Source organism: Pseudophryne corroboree, chromosome 3 (assembly GCF_028390025.1).
Source record: "Pseudophryne corroboree isolate aPseCor3 chromosome 3, aPseCor3.hap2, whole genome shotgun sequence".
Classification (NCBI taxonomy): domain Eukaryota; kingdom Metazoa; phylum Chordata; class Amphibia; order Anura; family Myobatrachidae; genus Pseudophryne; species Pseudophryne corroboree.
In genome coordinates, this window is record NC_086446.1 from 494,631,008 (window position 1) to 494,655,495 (window position 24,488).

At 45.5% G+C, this 24,488-nt stretch overlaps 1 protein-coding gene across 7 annotated transcripts in view; it reads left to right on the forward strand.

The window, feature by feature from the left end:
* Positions 1–24,488, forward strand: part of DNAH9 (dynein axonemal heavy chain 9) — a 1,014,643-nt gene that overhangs the window by 950,553 nt on the left and 39,602 nt on the right. For all 7 annotated transcript variants that reach the window (XM_063960955.1, XM_063960958.1, XM_063960957.1 and 4 more), the window contains one exon: positions 16,684–16,875. In XM_063960955.1, coding sequence (XP_063817025.1) covers positions 16,684–16,875 — 192 coding nt within the window. The remainder of the gene's footprint in view (positions 1–16,683; positions 16,876–24,488) is intronic.

Genomic DNA, 24,488 nt, shown 5'->3' on the forward strand with positions numbered 1-24,488 from the left:
ATATTATGAATGTTATACTTGCAAAAGAATTAATACAAATACAAATCATACACTACAATATAACATAGACTACCTAACCAGATAACTACACAGGAAATATAATACAATTACTATTTAAGGGAAAATAAGAGAGAAAGAGGAGAAGAGAGAGAGAGAGAGAAATTGGCCCACAATAACAAGAAGATCAATATAGCTGCGGAGAAACACTTACGCACAAGGGGAAACGATCGCATGCGCCTCGATATCCAGCTCCCGATTATCAGCAATGAGAACCGTTGAAGAGAGTGAACTGGATATGGTCGGCCTGCCTATTTATGCCCCACACACAATGCAATTCAATGGTCCCTACAATCTCATAGTTCATTGGACACAGGAATTCGGCTTCGCATTATAACAAAAGGTCATAGGTTGATTCATACAGGTGGGCTGTGACTGCTTCCAACTGTTCAGGTGGGTGGGACACTGAGTTTCCCGCCGCATGACTAAATAAGAACAAATAATAGTAAATGGACATAAACTTCTTATGTCCATAACTATTCGCACGAGCGATTAATCCGCTCCAAACCAACACCGGAATATTGCTATTTAAATACTCTTCCGATGGGTACTAAACACCACTGTATGACCCCTGTTAGACCCTTCGTACAATACAAAGAGGGATCTCTCTGTTCAGGAACATGCTATGTTAACTAAACTTTCAGAATCTATCAAAGGGACCATGATCTACAAAATACATTATATAGTGAAAATATGTAACGATTGAGTCGCACGCTACGATCACATAAACTCTACCGTAAATACGTATACCGTGCGCCTGCGGGTGCCCGCGACTGTGAGTATGCGCACGTACGGGAGAGCGCACGCATGCGCAGCACGGACCTGTGTGAGGTGCAAATATGGTAGTGTGCATAGAGATATTTTTCTGACTTTGACACACCCTCCCTCTCGGCCCTTAAAACCAAAATTTGCCATATTGCATCAATGGAGAAGATTACATATTATCTCCATGACCGGGGTCACGTTTTTACAACCAGGACCGGCTCAAAGAGCTCGAGGCTGGTTATGCTTAGGAGGGGGGACCCCACGCATTTTTTTTCTTGATTTTTTAAACACTTTTGTGCCGTCCATGAAGTCGAATCCAGGACGCACACTATCGTCAATTGGTCTGTTTTTCGACAGTGGGACTGTCGAATCCGTTTTTTATTGAATATGTCGAATTCGGGTCCCGGCGGGAGGGTGTCTGACTGTCGAATTGTGTCGAATTTAAAAGCGGTTGAATTCCAGCCGGAATTCGACCGCAATTGCATATACCCCTTAATCTCTCTGCAAGCTTTGATACATCTTCTCCAAAGGCACAAAGCATATGTCATAAGAAATATATCTAACAGCAAATAGCCAAATCAGCATTTCAAATAAAAGATAAAATAAAAAAAGGCAATGTCAGCCAGGGTTTTGAATGATAAAAACAGCTGCATTTACTCCTGCAACAAATAATCAACTATTTTGACAGACTGCTGTTCATTATAAAATTGCTTTCATGAACATGACAATGAGTTCAGTGTACTTCAGTGGCTTCCGCAGTCACAAGATCTCAATCCAATAGAGCACCTTTGGGATGCGGTGGAACAAAAGATTTGCAGCATGAATATGTAGCTGACAGATCTGCAGCAACTGGATCATGTCACCAAGGATCGGCCTCTATAAGGAATGATTCTAGCTTCTTGTTGAATCCATTACACAGACAATTCAGATTGTTCTGGGGACAAAGCGTGCTCCTACTCAGTACTAAAGAGGTGTAACTAATAAATTATGTATATGTACTATCTATGTGTTTCTTTTCCATGTGTTACAAATTTCTTCTAGAAAAAAAACAATTTACTGGTTGGTTCTTTGTTTCCTAGCTAAACTGTATGCAAGTTTGTAGGGAAATTAGAGTACATTCCACTGGGAAAGTACTCAGGTGTGATGAAAAAGAAAAACACTATAAAAATGAACATTATTTGCATTATTGTAGATCTTTGTACAATGGGGGTAATTCTAAGTTGATTGCAGCAGGAATTTTGTTAGCAATTGGGCAAAACCATGGCCCTCATTCCGAGTTGATCGGTCGCAAGGCGAATTTAGCAGAGTTACACACGCTAAGCCGCCGCCTACTGGGAGTGTATCTTAGCATCTTAAAATTGCGACCGATGTATTCGCAATATTGCGATCACAAACTACTTAGCAGTTTTAGAGTAGCTCCACACTTACTCTGCCTGTGCGATCAGTTCAGTGCTTGTCGTTCCTGGTTTGACGTCACAAACACACCCAGCGTTCGCCCAACCACTCCCCCGTTTCTCCGGCCACTCCTGCGTTTTTTCCGGAAACGGTAGCGTTTTCAGCCACACGCCCATAAAACGCTGTGTTTCCGCCCAGTAACACCCATTTCCTGTCAATCACATTACGATCGCCGGAGCGATGAAAAAGCCGTGAGTAAAAATACTTTCTTCATAGCAAAGATACTTGGCGCAGTCGCAGTGCGAATATTGCGCATGCGCACTAAGCGGAATTTCACTGCGATGCGATGAAAAATACCGAGCGAACGACTCGGAATGAGGGCCCATGTGCACTGCAGGGGAGGCAGATTTAACATGTGCAGAGAGAGTTAGATTTGGGTGGGGTGTGTTCAATCTGCAATCTAATTTGCAGTGTAAAAATAAAGCAGCCAGTATTTACCCTGCACAGAAATAAAATAACCCACCCAAATCTAACTCTTTGTGCACATGTTATATCTGCCTCCCCTGCAGTGCACATGGTTTTGCCCAACTGCTAACAAAATTCCTGCTGCGATCAACTTGGAATTACCCCCAATGTTGGTGCTAAATAAGCAAATAATAATGTATGTCAGGAGAATCATTTGTATTTCAGTAGTGTTATGTAAAAATATATAAGCCCTCTTACAGCATAATAAATATATTTCTCTTACGTCCTAGAGGATGCTGGGGACTCCGTAAGGACCATGGGTATAGACGGGCTCCGCAGGAGACATGGGCACTTTAAAAAAGACTTTAGATCTGGTGTGCACTGGCTCCTCCCTCTATGCCCCTCCTCCAGACCTCAGTTTGATACTGTGCCCAGTGGAGACTGGGTGCTTTTCAGAGAGCTCTCCTGAGCTTTCTGACAGAAAGTATATTTGTTAGGTTTTTTATTTTCTGGGAGCCTGCTGGCAACAGACTCCCTGCATCGAGGGACTGAGGGGAGAGAAGCAGACCTACTTCTGTGAGTTTCAAGACTCTGCTTCTTAGGCTACTGGACACCATTAGCTCCAGAGGGAGTCAAAACACAGGTCTCACCCTGGAGTTCGTCCCAGAGCCGCGCCGCCGTCCTCCTCACAGAGCCGGAAGATAGAAGCCGGGTGAGTATTATTATTATTATTATATTATTATCCTTTATTTATATGGCGCCACAAGGGTTCCGCAGCGCCCGATTACAGAGTACAAATGCACATAAAAAATAGGAAAACAGTGACTTACAGTTGAATACAATATAGGACAAGTACAGGGCAACTAAGCATAACTACACCAGTATACATAGAGATAAGTTCCAGGTGGTCAAAAAACTGCGGGATTTGGGCAGTTGAGGATTATTAAAGTAAGAAAAGTATAAGCACATGAGGGAAGAGGGCCCTACTCGTGAGAGCTTACATTCTAAGGGGAGGGGTAGACAGACAGGGATGACACAGATGGGGTACATAGAGAGCGTGGAACAGAGGGTTATGTTGAGATTTGGCTGGGTTTGGTAAAGAAATGGGTCTTAAGAGCCCGTTTGAAGTTTTGTAGAGAGGTGGAGAGTCTGAGGGGGAGAGGTAAAGAATTCCAGAGAAATGGAGCAGCACGTGAAAAATCTTGGAGATAGGAGTGGGAGGAAGTAATCAGAAGACAGGAGAGACGGCGTGCATTAGCAGAGCGAAGAGGACGGGTGGGAGAGTAAAGGGAGATAAGGTCAGAGATGTAGATGGGAGAGGAGTGGGTGAGTGCTTTGTAAGTGAGTGTGAGAAGTTTGAATTGGATTCTGAAAGGGAAGGGAAGCCAGTGGAGGGCCTGTAGGAGGGGGGAGGTAGACGTAGTGCGTTTGGTGAGGAAGATGAGCCGGGCAGCAGCATTGAGGATAGATTGGAGTGGAGAGAGGTGATTGTCAGGGAGACCAGTTAAGAGGAGATTACAGTAGTCCAGTCTGGAAATAATCAGTGAGTGAATAATGATCTTAGTGGCATCCTGTGTGAGAAAAGGTCTGATTCTAGAAATGTTTTTGAGATGAAAATGACAGGTTTGTGAGAGGTGCTGAATGTGTGGTTTGAAGGAGAGGGAGGAGTCAAGGATTACGCCAAGACAGCGTACTTGGGGGCTAGGGGAGATAGTTGTGCCATCAATGGATAATGAGATTGTGGGAGGTGAGGCTGTGCGGGAGGGTGGGAAGATGATCAGCTCAGTCTTAGACATGTTGAGTTTAAGAAAGCGCTGAGACATCCAGGAAGAGATAGCAGAAAGACAGTTTGAGGTACGAGTGAGGAGAGCCGTGGAGAGATCAGGGGAGGAGAGGTAGATTTGAGTGTCATCAGCATAGAGGTGATATTGGAAGTTGAAAGAACTAATGAGTTCACCTAAAGAGGACGTATAGAGAGAGAAAAGGAGAGGACCAAGAACAGAGCCTTGGGGGACACCAACAGTTAGTGGAAGTGGGGGGGAGGTAGCATCATGAGAGGAGACAGAGAAGGAACGATCAGAGAGGTAGGAGGACAGCCAGGAGAGGGCAGTATCACGCAGACCAAGAGAGTGAAGGATTTGCAGAAGGAGAGGATGGTCCACAGTGTCAAAAGCAGCAGAGAGGTCAAGAAGAATAAGCAGAGAGTAGTGGCCCTTAGATTTGGCTGCATGGAGGTCATTGCAGACTTTTGTGAGGGCAGTTTCAGTGGAGTGGAGAGAACGGAAACCAGACTGGAATGGGTCAAGCAGTGAGTGAGAGGAAAGAAAGGCAGTGAGGCGGTTATAGACAATACGCTCAAGAAGTTTGGAGGCAAAGGGGAGGAGAGAGATGGGTCGATAGTTGGAGAGAGTGTTAGGATCAAGGGTAGGTTTTTTAAGAACAGGGGAGACAAGAGCATGCTTGAAGGCAGAGGGGACAGTGCCTGATGAAAGGGAGAGATTGAGAAGGTGGGCAAGATGGGAACAGGCAGAAGGGGAGAGGTAACGGAGGAGGTGGGAGGGGATAGGGTCGAGCGGGGAGGTTGTGGGGGGGGAGGAACGGATGAGGGCCATGACTTCCTCGCCAGATACATGGGAGAAAGATGTCAGAGTTGGTAAGAGGGAAGGGGAGGGGTGGCAAGGGATGGGTGGTGGCTGGTTGCTGGTCTGGTGGGAAGTGATATCCTGACGTATGGAGTCAATCTTGGATGTGAAATAAGTGGCAAAGTCAAGAGCAGACAATGAGGAAGGGAGAGGAGGTGGTGGTGGGCAGAGGAGGGAGTTAACAGTGGCAAAGAGGCGCCGGGGGTTGGAAGACTGTGTAGAAATGAGGATTTTGAAGTATGATTGTTTAGCAAGGGAAAGGGCAGTACTGAAGGATGAGAGCATGAATTTGAAATGGAGGAAGTCCGCTTTAGAGCGTGATTTCCTCCACTGTCGCTCGGCAGTACGTGAGCATTTTTGTAGGTATCTGGTGCATTTGGTGTGCCAGGGTTGAGGTTTTGATCTGCGAGGGTGAATAGTGGTTGGCGGAGCAACAGAGTCAAGGGCAGAAGTAAGAGATGCATTGTATAGGGATGTGGCTTGTTCAGGGCATGTGAGAGAGAGAAGAGGAGAGAGAAGGGAGTCAAACAGGGAGGACAGGGATGAGGTGTCAATAGCCTCAATGTTACGCTTCGTGATGGTAGCCTTAGGAGGGAGAGATGGGGAAGCAGAGATAGATAAGTTGAAAGAGAGCAAATGGTGGTCAGAGAGGGGAAAAGGGGAATTGGAGAAATCAGAAATATCACAGCGGTGAGTGAAAACCAGATCCAGTGAGCTCCCGTTCACATGGGAGGGTGAGGTGGTCCACTGGGAGAGACCAAGTGAAGAGGTGAGGTTAAGGAGTTTAGAGGCAGGTGATTTTGTGGGGTTATCGATAGGGATGTTGAAATCACCTAGAATAATGGAGGGAATGTCAGAAGAGAGGAAGTGAGGTAGCCAAGAAGCAAAGTTGTCAAGGAATTTGGAGGAAATGCCAGGTGGACGGTAAATTACAGCAACTCGAAGATTAGTAGGTTGGTAGAGGCGTAATGCATGGACCTCAAATGTAGAGAATGTAAGAGAAGGTTCTGGAGGTATAAGTTGGTATGTGTAGCTTGAGGGTAAAAGGATCCCAACACCACCCCCATGGCGACCCCCGGGTCGGGGTGTGTGTGAGAATGTGAGGCCCCCAGCAGAGAGAGCAGCAGGAGAAGTGGTGTCATGAGGAGTAATCCAGGTTTCTGTAATGGCCAGGAGGTGCAGGGAGTTGGAAATGAAAAGGTCATGAGTGGGGGTCAGTTTGTTGCAAATAGATCTGGCATTCCAGAGTGCACAAGATAGGGGGTATGAGTTTGTGGGAGAGATGTGAATGAGATTATCAGGATTGCTGTAGCGTTGAGGTAGGAGTAATTTGGAAGGAGAAGATAAAGAGGGTGTGATGATGGTGCTGGGGCCTTGGCTAGGAAGGGAGACTGCATGCGTGAAACAGGGAGGGAGTGCAGTTTGATACTGGTGGAGGAGAGGTGAGGAGACAGGCAGAGGAGGGAGAGAGCAGGGTTGAGTGGTGGGGTATAAGTGGTGTGAAGGGGCAGAAGTGAATTGCAATGGGGAAACAGAAGAGGGGTAGGGAGGCAGACAGAGGAGAGGAGGGAGGATGAGATGTAGGAGACTGTGAGAGAGGGATAGAGGTGGTAACAGGGGACAGAATAAAGGAATAGAAGGACAATGAGTAAGGGGGGTTGCCAGCCTGGCCATAGTGTGGATGGTGTGTAAACTGGTAGTAAAATGAGAATAGGAGGAGGAGTGGTGGCTGTATGAGAGAGCAGTGAAGTTTGCAGAAAGAAATACGATTTGCAAGTAATTAAAATGATGTTAATATCTACAGATTACCAGTAAATCAAATATTTGTTGATGTTAGATGGAAAATTACACAGTGTTGGCAAACCACAAGTCAGTGTTACTTCATCAAATATGCTTCTCAATTAAACATTTGTTTTACAGGTATTTGCAGGGTCAGAGTAAAAGTTGTATTGCAGGTTTTTTGCAGAAAGTGAATGTTTAGTGTCCGGGTAAGTGAGGTTTGGAGAATAATAGGTGTGTACATACATTTGTAGCTGCAGTCCAAGGTTTGGTGGATTGTGATGATTTATTTGCTTTTGTTTGGAGTTTCCATGCAGTTTCCGTCCATTTAAAGTCCAGTATAAGTGCCAGACGAATCCCTTAGAGATTTTCTCCCTTTGAGATCTTTCTCCACACAATGATTCAGCTACGCTAAATCAGCTAAACTACACACCAATATAAAGCCCAAACGTGTATGTAAGCACATTGATTGATTGGACCCTCCCCTAGCCCATCACCCATTTGGGGCAATAAAACTTAAACAAACAAATAATGTGTAGGGATGAAACCATTACACATTCCCCAAATAACTACAAATAAAACTTGAATAAATCTGCTAATATTTAATACACTAGTGACTAGACATACCTATGGCTAAGCACTCAGGATATTCCTATATGATAATTAGCAGACTCGGTACAGCTTGCTGGGCATTGTTGTTCCACTAGACATACCTATGGCTAAGCACTCAGGATATTCCTATATGATAATTAGCAGACTCGGTACAGCTTGCTGGGCATTGTTGTTCCACTAGACATACCTATGGCTAAGCACTCAGGATATTCCTATATGATAATTAGCAGACTCGGTACAGCTTGCTGGGCATTGTTGTTCCACTAGACATACCTATGGCTAGGCACTCAGGATATTCCTATATGATAATTAGCAGACTCGGTACAGCTTGCTGGGCATTGTTGTTCCACTAGACATACCTATGGCTAAGCACTCAGGATATTCCTATATGATAATTAGCAGACTCGGTACAGCTTGCTGGGCATTGTTGTTCCACTAGACATACCTATGGCTAAGCACTCAGGATATTCCTATATGATAATTAGCAGACTCGGTACAGCTTGCTGGGCATTGTTGTTCCACTAGACATACCTGGTAAGAGAACAATGAGATATGAGGTTACTTCATAGTTCAAGCAAATTGATCACAAAAGTAGTCCAGTATAAGTGCCAGACGAATCCCTTAGAGATTTTCTCCCTTTGAGATCTTTCTCCACACAATGATTCAGCTACGCTAAATCAGCTAAACAGTATGAGAAGAAAAGAAGACTTCAGAGGCGGCAGAAGACTTCATGATCTTCACTGAGGTAACTCACAGCAGTGCAGCTGTGCGCCATTGCTCCCACACACCTCACACACGGCAGTCACTGTAAGGGTGCAGGGCGCAGGGGGGGCGCACTGGGCAGCAATATAAACCTAATTTCTGGCAAAAGAGATATATATACAGCTAGGCACTGTATATATAAAGAGCCCCCACCAGTTTTTATTGTATTTAAGCGGGACAGAAGCCCGCCGCTCGAGGGGGCAGGGCTTCTCCCTCAGCACTCACCAGCGCCATTTTCTCCACAGCACAGCTGAGAGGAAGCTCCCCGGACTCTCCCCTGCTTATCCACGGTGAAAGGGGGTTTCAGAGAAGAGGGGGGGGGGGGGCACATAATTGGCAGCAAATAATAGTATTACAGCGCTACTGGGTAAACACATTGTGTGTTTTTCCTAGGGTATTAGCGCTGGGTGTGTGCTGGCATACTCTCTCTCTGTCTCTCCAAAGGGCCTTGTGGGGGAACTGTCTTCAGATAAGAGGATTCCCTGAGTGTGTGGTGTGTCGGTACGTGTGTGTCGACATGTCTGAGGTAAAAGGCTCTTCTAAGGAGGAGATGGAGCAAATGTGTGTGTGTGGTGTCTCCGTCGACAACGCCGACACCTGACTGGATATGTGGAATTAAGTGCTGAGGTAAATTTATTGCACAAAAGATTAGAGAACAGACAGGGAATCTACCCATGTCTGTCCCTATGTCGCAGGGACCTTCAGAGTCTCAAAACGCCCACTATCCAAAATAATAGACACTGATACCGACACGGAGTCTGACTCCAGTGTCGACTACGATGATGCAAAGTTACAGCCAAAACTGGCAGAAAAGTATTCAATATATGATTATTGTAATAAAAGATGTTTTGCATATCACTGATGACCCATCTGTCCCTGACACGAGGGTACACATGTTTAAGGGGAAGAAAGCTGACAACATTTCCCCCCTCGCTGGGGCTCCGCTAAGGGAGTCCGCCCCAGTGGGAACACGTCTTCGACTCTTCAGCCACATCTGAGTTCACTCACAGGTGGATCCCTGGGCAATAGAAATTGTTTCTCAGGGTTACAAGCTGGAATTCGAAGAGGTGCCTCCTCGCCGGTTTTCCTTATCGGCCCTACCGGCTTCTCCCCCAGAAAGGGAGATAATATTAAATACAATTCACACATTGTATCTCCAACAGGTGGTGCTCAAGGTTCCCCTCCTTCAACAAGGAAGGGGATATTACTCAACCTTGGCTGTAGTCCCGAAACCGGACGGTTCGGTCAGACCTATTTTAAAAGTAAAATCTCTGAACCTATACTTGAAAAGGTTCAAATTCAAGGTGGAATCTCTCAGAGCGATCATCGCCAGCCTGGAAGAGGGGGGATTTTATGGTGTATCTAGACATAAAGGCTGCATACCTTCATGTTCCCATTTATCCACCCCATCAGGCGTACCTGAGAATTACGGTACAGTATTGTCATTACCAATTTCAGGGTAATTTATTTATTTATTTATTAACAGTTTCTTATATAGCGCAGCAAATTCCGTTGCGCTTTACAATTTGAAATAACAATAACAAACTGGGTGATAACAGTCATAGAGGTAGGAAGGCCCTGCTCGCAAGCTTACAATCTATGGGGAAATAGGCATATGTACACAAGGAAAGGTGCTATCTATTGCATAGAATGAGAAGACATGTGAGGATATGTGTGGACTGTACAGAGTGGATGTAATTTGATAGGAAGGTTTATGAAAGTTATGAAAGTACTACGCAAGCAAGGAGTCACAATTATCCCATACTTGGACGATCTCCTAATAAGGTCGAGATCAAAAGAGCAGTTGTTGAACAGCGTGTCACTTTCGCTGAAGGTGTCACAGCAACTCGGCTGGATTCTCAATATCCCGAAGTCACAGTTGGTTCCTATGACTCGTCTGCCCTTCTTGGGTATGATTCTGAATACCGACCAGAAATGGGTTTATCTTCCGATAGAGAAGGCCCAGGAACTAATGACTCTGGTAAAAAAACTATTAAAGCCAAAACAGGTGTCAGTGCATCACTGCACTCGGGTTCTGGGAAAGATGGTGGCATCTTACAGGGCCAGTCCCTTCGGCAGGTTCCATGCGAGGACTTTCCAATGGGATCTACGGAACAAGTGGTCCGGATCACATCTACAGATGCATCAGTTAATCACCCTGTCCCCTAGGGCCAGGGTGTCTCTCCTATGGTGGCTGCAGAGTGCTCACCTTCTGCAGGGTCGCAGGTTCGCCATCCAGGACTGGATTCTGGTATCCACGGACGCGAGCCTCCGAGGTGGGGGAGCAGTCACACAGGGAAGAAACTTCCAAGGTCTTTGGGTCAAGTAAAAAACTTGTATTCAAATCAACATCCTGGAGCTGAGGGCCATATACAACGCCTTTCGGCAAGCGGAAACATTGCTTCATGACCTACCGGTTCTGATCCAGTCAGACAACATCACCGCAGTGGCTCATGTAAACCGCCAAGGCGGCACAAACAGCAGAGTGGAAATGGCAGAAGCCACCAGGATTCTCCGCTGGGCGGAAAATCATGTAAGCGCATTTTCAGCAGTTCATTCCGGGAGTGGACAACTGAGAAGCAGACTTCCTCAGCAAACACGACCTGCATCCAAGAGAGGACTTCTTTAGGAAGCCTTCGCACAGATTACAAGTCAGTGGGAACTGCCACAGATAGACATGATGGCGTCCCGCCTCAACAAGAAGCTACAGAGGTATTGCACCAGGTCAAGAGACCCTCAGGCAGTAGCTGTAGATGCCCTAGTGACACTGTGGGTGTTCCAGTCGGTCTATGTATTTCCCCCTCTTCCTCTCATACCCAAGGTGTTGAGAATGGTAGGAGGGAGAGGAATGAGAACAATCCTCATTGTTCCAGATTGGCCACGAAGGAACTGGTATCCGGATCTGCAGGAAATGCTCACAGAAGATCCGTGGCCTCTTCCTCTAAGACAGAACCGGTTGCAACAAGGGCCATGTCTATTCCAAGACTTACCGCGGCTGCGTTGGACGGCATGGTGGTTGAACGCTGGATCCTAGCGGATAAGGGTATTCCGGATGAGGTCATTCCTACGCTAATAAAGGCTAGGAAGGACATGACATCTAAACATTATCACCGTATATGGCGAAAATATGTTTCTTGGTGTGAGGCCAGGAATGCTCCTACAGAAGAATTCCATCTGGGCCGTTTCCTTCACTTACTGCAAACTGGAGTGAATTTCGGCCAAAAATTAGGATCTATTAAGGTTCAGATTTCGGCCTTATCCATTTTCTTACAAAAGGAATTGGCCTCTCTCCCTGAAATACAACCTTTTGTGAAGGGAGTACTGCATATTCAGCCTCCTTTTGTACCTCCGGTGACGCCTTGGGACCTTAACGTGGTGTTAAGTTTCATTAAGTCACACTGGTTTGAACCACTTAAAATGGTGGAGTTGAAAAATCTCACTTGGAAGGTGGTCATGTTATTAGCCTTGGCTTTGGCTAGGCGAGTGTCGGAATTAGCGGCTTTATCACATAAAAGCCCCTATCTGGTTTTCCATATGGATAGAGCGGAATTGCGGACCCGTCCTCAATTCCTGCCAAAAGTGGTTTCATCCTTTCATATGAACTATTGTGGTGCCTGGTGCTACGCGTGACTTGGAGGATCCCGAGTCCCTTGATGTGGTCAGGGCTTTGAAAATTTACGTGGCCAGATCGTCTACAGTCAGAAAAACAGAAGCACTGTTTGTCATGTATGCAACCAACAAGATTGGTGCCCCTGCTTCAAAGTAGACTATTGCTCGCTGGATCTGTAACACGATTCAGCAGGCGCATTCTACGGCGTGATTGCCGTTACCTAAATCGGTCAAGGCCCATTCCACTAGGAAGGTGGGCTCTTCTTGGGCGGCTGCCAGAGGGGTCTCGGTGCTACAGCTGTGCCGAGCTACTACTTGGTCGGGTTCAAACTCCTTTGCAAAGTTCTATAAGTTTGATACCCTGGCTGTGGAGGACCTCCTGTTTGCTCAATCGGTGATGCAGAGTCATCCGCACTCTCCCGCCCGTTTGGGAGCTTTGGTATAATCCCCATGGTCCTTACGGAGTCCCCAGCATCCTCTAGGACGTAAGAGAAAATAAGATTTTAAACCTAACGGTAAATCTTTTTCTCGTAGTCCGTAGAGGATGCTGGGCGCCCGTCCCAAGTGCGGACTACTTCTGCAAGACTTGTATATAGTTATTGCTTAAATAAGGGTTATGTTATAGTCTCATCGGTCTTGGACTGATGCTATGTCGTTTTCATACTGTTAACTGGATAGTATATCACAAGTTATACGGTGTGATTGGTGTGGCTGGTATGAATCTTGCCCTTGGATTAACAAAAATCCTTTCCTCGTACTGTCCATCTCCTCTGGGCACAGTTTCTCTAACTGAGGTCTGGAGGAGGGGCACAGAGGGAGGAGCCAGTGCACACCAGATCTAAAGTCTTTCTTAAAGTGCCCATGTCTCCTGCGGAGCCCGTCTATCCCCATGGTCCTTACGGAGTCCCCAGCATCCTCTACGGACTACGAGAAAAAGATTTACCGGTAAGTTTAAAATCTTATTTATACTAAGTACATTATATGGACAAAAGTATTCGGATGCCTGATAATTACACCAACAGGGACTGTAATGACATTGTAATCAAATACATATACAGTACTTTAATATGCAGTTGGTCACCCTTTTGCAGCTACTGTATAACAGCTTCTACTCTTTTTGGAAGCTTTCCACCAGATTTTGGAGTGTTTCTGTTGGAATTTGTGCCCATTCATTCTGTAGATATAGACAGGTGTGTGCCTTTCCAAATTATGTTCAATCAACTGAATGTACCACAGGTAGACTCCAGTTAAGCTTAGGAACATCTCAAGGTTGATCAGTGGAAACACGATTCAACTGAGCTTAATTTTGAGCTTCATGGCAAAGACTGTGAATTCTTACTGTATGTACATGTGATTTCTTATGGGCCGTACACACTCAGCGATCTGTCGCCGAGCTGCCCGACAGCGGATACGGCCGACGGGCGACCCAGCAGCGGGGGGTGGGGGGGGAGTGAAGTTTCCTCACTCCACCCGGCATCATAGCAGTGCATGCTAATATGGATGAGATTGTCCATATTGGCCTGCGTGCATAAGCGACCAGGCACCAACGATTAATGGCCCTCATTCCGAGTTGTTCGCTCGCAAGCTGCTTTTAGCAGCTTTACACACGCTAAGCCGCCGCCTACTGGGAGTGAATCTTAGCTTCTTAAAATTGCGAACGAAAGATTCCCAATATTGCGAAAAGACATCTCTGTGCAGTTTCTGAGTAGCTCGAGACTTACTCTGCCAGTGCGATAAGTTCAGTGCTTGTCGTTCCTGGTTTGACGTCACAAACACACCCAGCGTTCGCCCAGACACTCCTCCGTTTCTCCAGCCACTCCCGCGTTTTTCACAGAAACGGTAGCGTTTTTTCCCACACGCCCATAAAACGGCCAGTTTCCGCCCAGAAACACCCACTTCCTGTCAATCACATTACGATCACCAGAACGAAGAAAAAGCCGTGAGTAAAATTCCTAACTGCATAGCAAATTTACTTGGCGCAGTCGCAGTGCGAACATTGCGCATGCGCACTAAGCGGAAAATCGCTGCGATGCGAAGAAATTTACCGAGCGAACAACTCGGAATGACCCCCCATGATCGCATCGTTAATCGTTGGTGCCTACACACTGCACGATATGAACGAGAACGTTCATATCGTGCAGTGAGATTTTAATAAATTCGCAAAAATCTCAAAAAAACTTTTTTCACATTGTCATTTTGGGATATTGTGTGTAGAATTTTGAAGGAAATTTTTTTTTTGGAATAATGCTGTAACATAACAAAATGTAGAAAAAGTGAAGCGCTGTGAATACTTTCTGGATGCACTGTAGGTATTCTGCAGGTGGGAAATAGGAAAACTATGTTATTAGAATTTAAAAAAAACTCCTCTAACAGGGACTAAGGGGTCCCTAAGGGGATGAAAAGGCGGTTGACATAATTACAACATTACTGATGTGTAGCTTGCGTTGCGGGAGCGATAATGCCCAAATGGTCAATCGGATCAAAATTTGGATTGCACATCCAGTGTGTAGAATTTAATAACCTACAAAAATGCGAAAGCTCTCCCTCACTGACTGACTCATCACTATGGGGTCTATTTACTAAGCCATGGATGGAGATAAAGTGGACGGAGATAAAGACCCTCATTCCGAGTTGATCGCACCAAGCAACTTTTTGCTGCTGGTGCGATCAACTTATCTCCGCCTATGGGGGAGTGTATTTTAGCATAGCAGGGCTGCGATCGCTTGTGCAGCCCTGCTATGCTAAAAACGTTTCCTGCAAAACAAGACCAGCCCTGGACATACCTTACCCTGTGCGACGGATCCAGCGTTGATAGGCACGGCTTTGACGTCAGACATCCGCCCTCCGTTCGCCTGGGCACGCATGCATTTTCCTTACCACTCCCCAAAAACGGTGAGTTGCCACCCCAGAACGCCTTCCTGCAGTCAATCTTCTTGCGGTCGCCGCTGCGACCACTTCGCCGGGCAACGACGCGCGTGCGCATGACGGCCCCCTGCGCGTGCGCAGTAGTGACCTGGTCGCAGCTGTGCGAACGAAAGCACGCTGCGATCAGGTCGGAATGACCCCCAAAGTACCAGCCAATCGGCTCCTAACTGTCATTTTTCAAACCCAGCCTTTGACATGGCAGTTAGGAGCTGATTGGCTGGTAATTTTTCTCTGTCCACTTTATCTCCATCCAAAGCTTAGTAAATAGACCCCTTATTCTCTTACTTCCTGATATGTTAGGCAACCCTACTGTAAGTTGACAGTACCCCCTATTGGAATTTGAAAGACTACATTAATAAGATAGATGAAATACTTCTTGAATTTAGAGGAATCATCCTTCTCTTTATTGGGAAAAACCATATAAGAGTGCAGATAAGCAACCCTCTTTCCTAACCGATATGTTAGGAAGATTAAATTTAATAAAGGTATTCTGCAGGTGGGAAATAGGAAAACTATGTAATTATAATTTTAATAAACCTCCCTTAAGGGTATGAAAAGGGTGTTACATATTGACATCAGTACCGATGCGTGGCTTGCGTTGTGGGAATGAGAACACCCAAACGGACAATAGGATTAAAATTTGGATTGCACTTCCAGTGTGTAAAATTTAATAAAGTACAAGAATGGTCCTGTCACTTTTTACCGTATGTGCTACGGGTGCTCCTCGGGTAACGCCAAGAACTATGGATTAATATTTACTTACATTAAGACGTCTCAAATTTACAGCTCTATAGATTTAGCAAATTTAATTTATATTTACAACCGTGAAAATAAGAAACTCCCGTGAGAAGAACCGGGTAGAACAGCTAGTATCATACTACAGCAAAATACATATATTATAGTAAATATATTAGACCTCTTACACCATAATACATATATTATACTAAGGATATTAGCCCTCTTACACCATAATATGTATATCATACTAAGGATATTAGCCCTCTTACACCATAATACATATATTATACTAAGGATATTAGCCCTCTTACACCATAATATGTATATCATACTAAGGATATTAGCCCTCTTACGCCATAATACATATATCATACTAAGGATATTAGCCCTCTTACACCATAATACATATATCATACTAAGGATATTAGCCCTCTTACAGCAAAATACATATATTATAGTAAATATATTAGACCTCTTACACCATAATACATATATCGTACTAAGGATATTAGCCCTCTTACACCATAATACATATATCATACTAAGGATTTTAGCCCTCTTACACCATAATACATATATTATACTAAGGATATTAGCCCTCTTACACCATAATACATATATCATGCTAAGGATATTAGCCCTCTGACAGCATAATACATACTGTATATCATACTAAGGATATTAGCCCTCTGACAGCATAATACATATATTATAATAATGATATTAATACATTTGTTAATACTTTTCATTTATTTCTCCTGAAGAATCTGCCTCATCTGGGACACCTAGCATACTTTATTCTTCACTTTGTGCCATGCACTGCTGCTAGATTACATGGAGGAAGTTATTGCAGTGTGTGTGCCAACCAGATGTTCCCAGTATTCTGACTCACAGCTGCTCTGCCTCCCTTACGCCCTATTACTTTATGTTTCAGGTCCCCTATGATGACTTGCGCTATCTGTTTGGTGAGATCATGTATGGAGGTCACATCACAGATGACTGGGATCGGCGATTATGCAGAACTTATCTGGAGGAGTATATAAAGCCTGAAATGTTAGAAGGGGAGATGTTTTTGGCCCCAGGATTCCCACTTCCTGGAAATTCAGATTACAATGGTTATCATCAGGTATTAAATAAAATAATCAAAGAGGACCTGTATCACCTTTTATCAAACATGAGGTTATAGAGTGTTAGATAATGATCTGGAACTGCTTCTCAGGCCTGGTCAGTTATTTCAGGGACACACACAACATGTTTTAGTAAACTGTCCAGGGGCGCTCACAGAATATTTTGTGTTTATGAAGTGAGACACACTACTGATTATAACAAGCAAAAGACAAAACAGTTTTATTTTTAAAAGCTCATCAGTTACATGAAAAAAATAAAAAGTAATATACCATAACAATAATGAGCCACCTATAACTGCGGTTTCTAGCTCTCTACATAAACCCCAGGAGGAGGTGTACAGAGGGACAGGTTACTATCTACATTTCAGGTTTGCATGAGAGCCAGAAAGTAATTCACACAGACTTATTTGTCAATATGAAGTAAAATTTTAGGTCATGAACAGTGGCAGATTTTACCTATGAGCTGCAGTAAAATCCACCACTTTTGTCATGTCGACCTGTCTACCTTTTACATGTTGAACTTTTGACCCTGTCGACAAAATGCATGTATACCATTAGTGGTAGACCTATTGAGTGTAGACCTTTTTAGTGTAGATCTATAGTCCGGATACCAGAAGTTAGATGCAAGCAGGCAGTCCCATTGGAAAGTGTTTTCTCCCTCTGGGACTGCCAGTCTGGGCTGCGATTAGCAGAGAGCGGGCTTCCTGTAGGAAGCCACTCCCTGCCTGATTGTCAGCCCAGTCCAGCTTTTATGGGCTGCAGCCAGTGCAGTCCATAGAAACTGGGTATTTGTGCATGCGCAATCAAGCTGCTTCTTGTCCGTATGCGCTTGTCTCAACTCCTGACAGATTCATTACGCAGGCTCCAGAACCCGGCTGTCCGGGGCTGGCTCTCTGCTCTCTGGAATCGGTAGCAGCAGCCCCCCTACCCAAAAAAGGTTGATATTGTGCCCAGATGGCATTGCAAATGTGATCATTGATAAATGGGCCCCATAGAAACTAGAGATGTGCACTTGAAATTTTTCGGGTTTTGGTTTTGGGTTCGGTTCCGCGGCCGTGTTTTGGGTTCGACCGCGTTTTGGCAAAACCTCACCGAATTTTTTTTGTCGGATTCGGGTGTGTTTTGGATTCGGGTGTTTTTTTCAAAAAACCCTAAAAAACAGCTTAAATCATAGAATTTGGGGGTCATTTTGATCCCAAAGTATTATTAACCTCAAAAACCATAATTTCCACTCATTTTCAGTCTATTCTGAACACCTCACACCTCACAATATTATTTTTAGTCCTAAAATTTGCACCGAGGTCGCTGGATGACTAAGCTAAGCGACCCTAGTGGCCGACACAAACACCTGGCCCATCTAGGAGTGGCACTGCAGTGTCACGCAGGATGGCCCTTCCAAAAAACACTCCCCAAACAGCACATGACGCAAAGAAAAAAAGAGGCGCAATGAGGTAGCTGTGTGACTAAGCTAAGCGACCCTAGTGGCCGACACAAACACCTGGCCCATCTAGGAGTGGCACTGCAGTGTCACGCAGGATGGCCCTTCCAAAAAACACTCCCCAAACAGCACATGACGCAAAGAAAAAAAGAGGCGCAATGAGGTAGCTGTGTGAGTAAGCTAAGCGACCCTAGTGGCCGACACAAACACCTGGCCCATCTAGGAGTGGCACTGCAGTGTCACGCAGGATGGCCCTTCCAAAAAACACTCCCCAAACAGCACATGACGCAAAGAAAAAAAGAGGCGCAATGAGGTAGCTGTGTGAGTAAGATAAGCGACCCTAGTGGCCGACACAAACACCTGGCCCATCTAGGAGTGGCACTGCAGTGTCACGCAGGATGGCCCTTCAAAAAAATACTCCCCAAACAGCACATGACGCAAAGAAAAATGAAAGAAAAAAGAGGTGCAAGATGGAATTGTCCTTGGGCCCTCCCACCCACCCTTATGTTGTATAAACAGGACATGCACACTTTAACCAACCCATCATTTCAGTGACAGGGTCTGCCACACGACTGTGACTGAAATGACGGGTTGGTTTGGACCCCCACCAAAAAAGAAGCAATTAATCTCTCCTTGCACAAACTGGCTCTACAGAGGCAAGATGTCCACCTCCTCATCATCATCCTCCGATATATCACCGTGTACATCCCCCTCCTCACAGATTATCAATTCGTCCCCACTGGAATCCACCATCTCAGCTCCCTGTGTACTTTGTGGAGGCAATTGCTGCTGGTCAATGTCTCCACGGAGGAATTGATTATAATTCATTTTAATGAACATCATCTTCTCCACATTTTCTGGAAGTAACCTCGTACGCCGATTGCTGACAAGGTGAGCGGCGGCACTAAACACTCTTTCGGAGTACACACTTGTGGGAGGGCAACTTAGGTAGAATAAAGCCAGTTTGTGCAAGGGCCTCCAAATTGCCTCTTTTTCCTGCCAGTATAAGTACGGACTGTCTGACGTGCCTACTTGGATGCGGTCACTCATATAATCCTCCACCATTCTTTCAATGGGGAGAGAATCATATGCAGTGCCAGTAGACGACATGTCCGTAATCGTTGGCAGGTCCTTCAGTCCGGACCAGATGTCAGCATCAGCAGTCGCTCCAGACTGCCCTGCATCACCGCCAGCGGGTGGGCTCGGAATTCTTAGCCTTTTCCTCGCACCCCCAGTTGCGGGAGAATGTGAAGGAGGAGATGTTGACAGGTCGCGTTCCGCTTGACTTGACAATTTTCTCACCAGCAGGTCTTTGAACCCCAGCAGACTTGTGTCTGCCAGAAAGAGAGATCCAAGGTAGGTTTTAAATCTAGGATCGAGCACGGTGGCCAAAATGTAGTGCTCTGATTTCAACAGATTGACCACCCGTGAATCCTTGTTAAGCGAATTAAGGGCTCCATCCACAAGTCCCACATGCCTAGCGGAATCGCTCTGTGTTAGCTCCTCCTTCAATGTCTCCAGCTTCTTCTGCAAAAGCCTGATGAGGGGAATGACCTGACTCAGGCTGGCAGTGTCTGAACTGACTTCACGTGTGGCAAGTTCAAAGGGCAGCAGAACCTTGCACAACGTTGAAATCATTCTCCACTGCGCTTGAGACAGGTGCATTCCACGTCCTATATCGTGCTCAGTTGTATAGGCTTGAATGGCCTTTTGCTGCTCCTCCAACCTCTGAAGCATATAGAGGGTTGAATTCCACCTCGTTACCACTTCTTGCTTCAGATGATGGCAGGGCAGGTTCAGGCGTTTTTGGTGGTGCTCCAGTCTTCTGTACGTGGTGCCTGTACGCCGAAAGTGTCCCGCAATTCTTCTTGCCACCGACAGCATCTCTTGCACGCCCCTCTCGTTTTTTAAATAATTCTGCACCACCAAATTCAAGGTATGTGCAAAACATGGGACATGCTGGAATTTGCCCATATTTAATGCACACACAATATTGCTGGCGTTGTCCGATGCCACAAATCCACAGGAGAGTCCAATTGGGGTAAGCCATTCCGCGATGATCTTCCTCAGTTGCCGTAAGAGGTTTTCAGCTGTGTGCGTATTCTGGAAACCGGTGATACAAAGCGTAGCCTGCCTAGGAAAGAGTTGGCGTTTGCGAGATGCTGCTACTGGTGCCGCCGCTGCTGTTCTTGCGGCGGGAGTCCATACATCTACTCAGTGGGCTGTCACAGTCATATAGTCCTGACCCTGCCCTGCTCCACTTGTCCACATGTCCGTGGTTAAGTGGACATTGGGTACAGCTGCATTTTTTAGGACACTGGTGACTCTTTTTCTGAGGTCTGTGTACATTTTCGGTATCGCCTGCCTAGAGAAATGGAACCTAGATGGTATTTGGTACCGGGGACACAGTACCTCCAACAAGTCTCTAGTTGGCTCTGCAGTAATGATGGATACCGGAACCACGTTTCTCACCACCCAGGATGCCAAGGCCTCAGTTATCCGCTTTGCAGCAGGATGACTGCTGTGATATTTCATCTTCCTCGCAAAGGACTGTTGGACAGTCAATTGCTTGGTGGAAGTAGTAAAAGTGGTCTTACGAGTACGACTTCCCCTCTGGGATGACCATCGACTCCCAGCAGCAACAACAGCAGCGCCAGCAGCAGTAGGCGTTACACGCAAGGATGCATCGGAGGAATCCCAGGCAGGAGAGGACTCGTCAGAATTGCCAGTGACATGGCCTGCAGGACTATTGGCATTCCTGGGGAAGGAGGAAATTGACACTGAGGGAGTTGGTGGGGTGGTTTGCGTGAGCTTGGTTACAAGAGGAAGGGATTTACTGGTCAGTGGACTGCTTCCGCTGTCGCCCAAAGTTTTTGAACTTGTCACTGACTTATTATGAATGCGCTGCAGGTGACGTATAAGGGAGGATGTTCCGAGGTGGTTAACGTCCTTACCCCTACTTATTACAGCTTGACAAAGGCAACACACGGCTTGACAAATGTTGTCCGCATTTCTGTTGAAATACTTCCACACCGAAGAGCTGATTTTTTTGGTATTTTCACCAGGCATGTCAATGGCCATATTCCTCCCACGGACAACAGGTGTCTCCCCGGGTGCCTGACTTAAACAAACCACCTCACCATCAGAATCCTCCTTGTCAATTTCCTCCCCAGCGCCAGCAACACCCATATCCTCCTCATCCTGGTGTACTTCAACACTGACATCTTCAATCTGACTATCAGGAACTGGACTGCGGGTGCTCCTTCCAGCACTTGCAGGGGGCGTGCAAATGGTGGAAGGCGCATGCTCTTCACGTCCAGTGTTGGAAAGGTCAGGCATCGCAACCGACACAATTGGACTCTCCTTGTGGATTTGGGATTTCGAAGAACGCACAGTTCTTTGCTGTGCTTTTTGCCAGCTTGAGTCTTTTCATTTTTCTAGCGAGAGGCTGAGTGCTTCCATCCTCATGTGAAGCTGAACCACTAGCCATGAACATAGGCCAGGGCCTCAGCCGTTCCTTGCCACTCCGTGTGGTAAATGGCATATTGGCAAGTTTACGCTTCTCCTCCGACAATTTTATTTTAGATTTTTTAGTCCTTTTTTTACTGATATTTGGTGTTTTGGATTTTACATGCTCTGTACTATGACATTGGGCATCGGCCTTGGCAGACGACGTTGCTGGCATTTCATCGTCTCGGCCATGACTAGTGGCAGCAGCTTCAGCACGAGGTGGAAGTCGATCTTGATCTTTCCCTATTTTTGGAACCTCAACATTTTTGTTCTCTATATTTTAATAGGCACAACTAAAAGGCACCTCAGGTAAACAATGGAGATGGATGGATACTAGTATACTTATGGATGACGAGCGACTGCCGACACAGAGGTAGCTACAGCCGTGGACTACCGTACTGTGTCTGCTGCTAATATAGACTGGATGATAATGAGATAAAATTAAAATATATATATATATATCACACTAGTACTGCAGCCGGACAGGTATATATTATGTAATGACGGACCTGCTGGACACTGTCTGTCAGACTCAGCACTGCAGACTCCTAAAGTAAGCTACTAGTATCAAGAAGATAGAAAAAAAAAACCACGGGTAGGTGGTATACAATTATGGATGGACGAGCGACTGCCGACACAGAGGTAGCTACAGCCGTGGACTACCGTACTGTGTCTGCTGCTAATATAGACTGGATGATAATGAGATAAAATTAAAATATATTTATATATCACACTAGTACTGCAGCCGGACAGGTATATATTATGTAATGACGGACCTGCTGGACACTGTCTGTCAGCACTGCAGACTCCTAAAGTAAGCTACTAGTATCAAGAAGATAGAAAAAAAAAAAAACACGGGTAGGTGGTATACAATTATGGATGGACGAGCGACTGCCGACACAGAGGTAGCTACAGCCGTGGACTACCGTACTGTGTCTGCTGCTAATATAGACTGGATGATAATGAGATAAAATTAAAATATATATATATCACACTAGTACTGCAGCCGGACAGGTATATATTATGTAATGACGGACCTGCTGGACACTGTCTGTCAGACTCAGCACTGCAGACTCCTAAAGTAAGCTACTAGTATCAAGAAGATAGAAAAAAAAAAAAACCACGGGTAGGTGGTATACAATTATGGATGGACGAGCGACTGCCGACACAGAGGTAGCTACAGCCGTGGACTACCGTACTGTGTCTGCTGCTAATATAGACTGGATGATAATGAGATAAAATTAAAATATATATATATCACACTAGTACTGCAGCCGGACAGGTATATATTATGTAATGACGGACCTGCTGGACACTGTCTGTCAGACTCAGCACTGCAGACTCCTAAAGTAAGCTACTAGTATCAAGAAGATAGAAAAAAAAAAAACACGGGTAGGTGGTATACAATTATGGATGGACGAGCGACTGCCGACACAGAGGTAGCTACAGCCGTGGACTACCGTACTGTGTCTGCTGCTAATATAGACTGGATGATAATGAGATAAAATTAAAATATATATATATCACACTAGTACTGCAGCCGGACAGGTATATATTATGTAATGACGGACCTGCTGGACACTGTCTGCAGAATGCGTTTATAAAAACACCACACGACGAGTGTTTAACTTTTTCAGGCAGACAATCACAATATACTGGTGGTCAGCAGACAATCACAATACTGGTGGTCAGTGGTCACTGGTCAGTCACACTGGCAGTGGCACTCTGGCAGCAAAAGTGTGCACTGTACTTAAAATATGTACTCCTGCTATAACTGCTCCCCAGTCTCCCCCACAATTAAGCTGTGTGAGCAGTGAGCACTCAGCACAGTCAGATAATGATATACAGTATTACATATGATGCAGCACACTGGGCTGAGCACAGATATGGTATGTGACTGTGTCACACTGTGTATCGTTTTTTTTCAGGCAGAGAACCGAACCCGCTCATCTCTAATAGAAACACCAGCCATTGAATCTTCCGGTGACAATAGGAGATAAGAGTATTTTGGAATGGCTAGAAGCTAGCCATTAATGGTGATACATCAGTGGTTCCCAAACTTTTTTGAATCATGTCGCCCTAGAGTATTAGCATTTTTTTCACGGCACCCCTGGGATAAAAGTATTTTATTGATAAATTTTGGGGGGGAGGGGAATTAAGTAAATTGTGCCTACCTGTCATCCTCAGGGTCAGTTATGTGGTGGTGTACAGTTGTGCTTCTGATTGTCCACGATTTATGAAATGGCAGCCACCAGCACTGGTTTTGCTTATCACTTTGCCCATATATAATTTGATTTGTTCCTGGACCACCAACCCGAAGCCCTGAGATGATCACTTTCAATTGCCATGGACAGTGTAAAGCCACAGGTGATTGTAAACAAGCCATCAACGCATTATTGCTCTCACCATTGACACTTGCACAATCCTATGGCAGTGTCGTCATCTCAACTAAGGGTTAACATGGCCTCTGTGGCTGTGGTACTGCATTTGAGAACACAGCCACTTGCATTGGCATGCCTGCGACACTTCCATAACATGCCCATGAGACTTCAGGGCACCACCCCGGAACGCCCAAGGTTCTGCATACGGAGTCATCCTATCTGGGAACACATGCATTGTATAGGTTTTCAGGACTTTTCACACATGTGCAATAGCAAATAATCA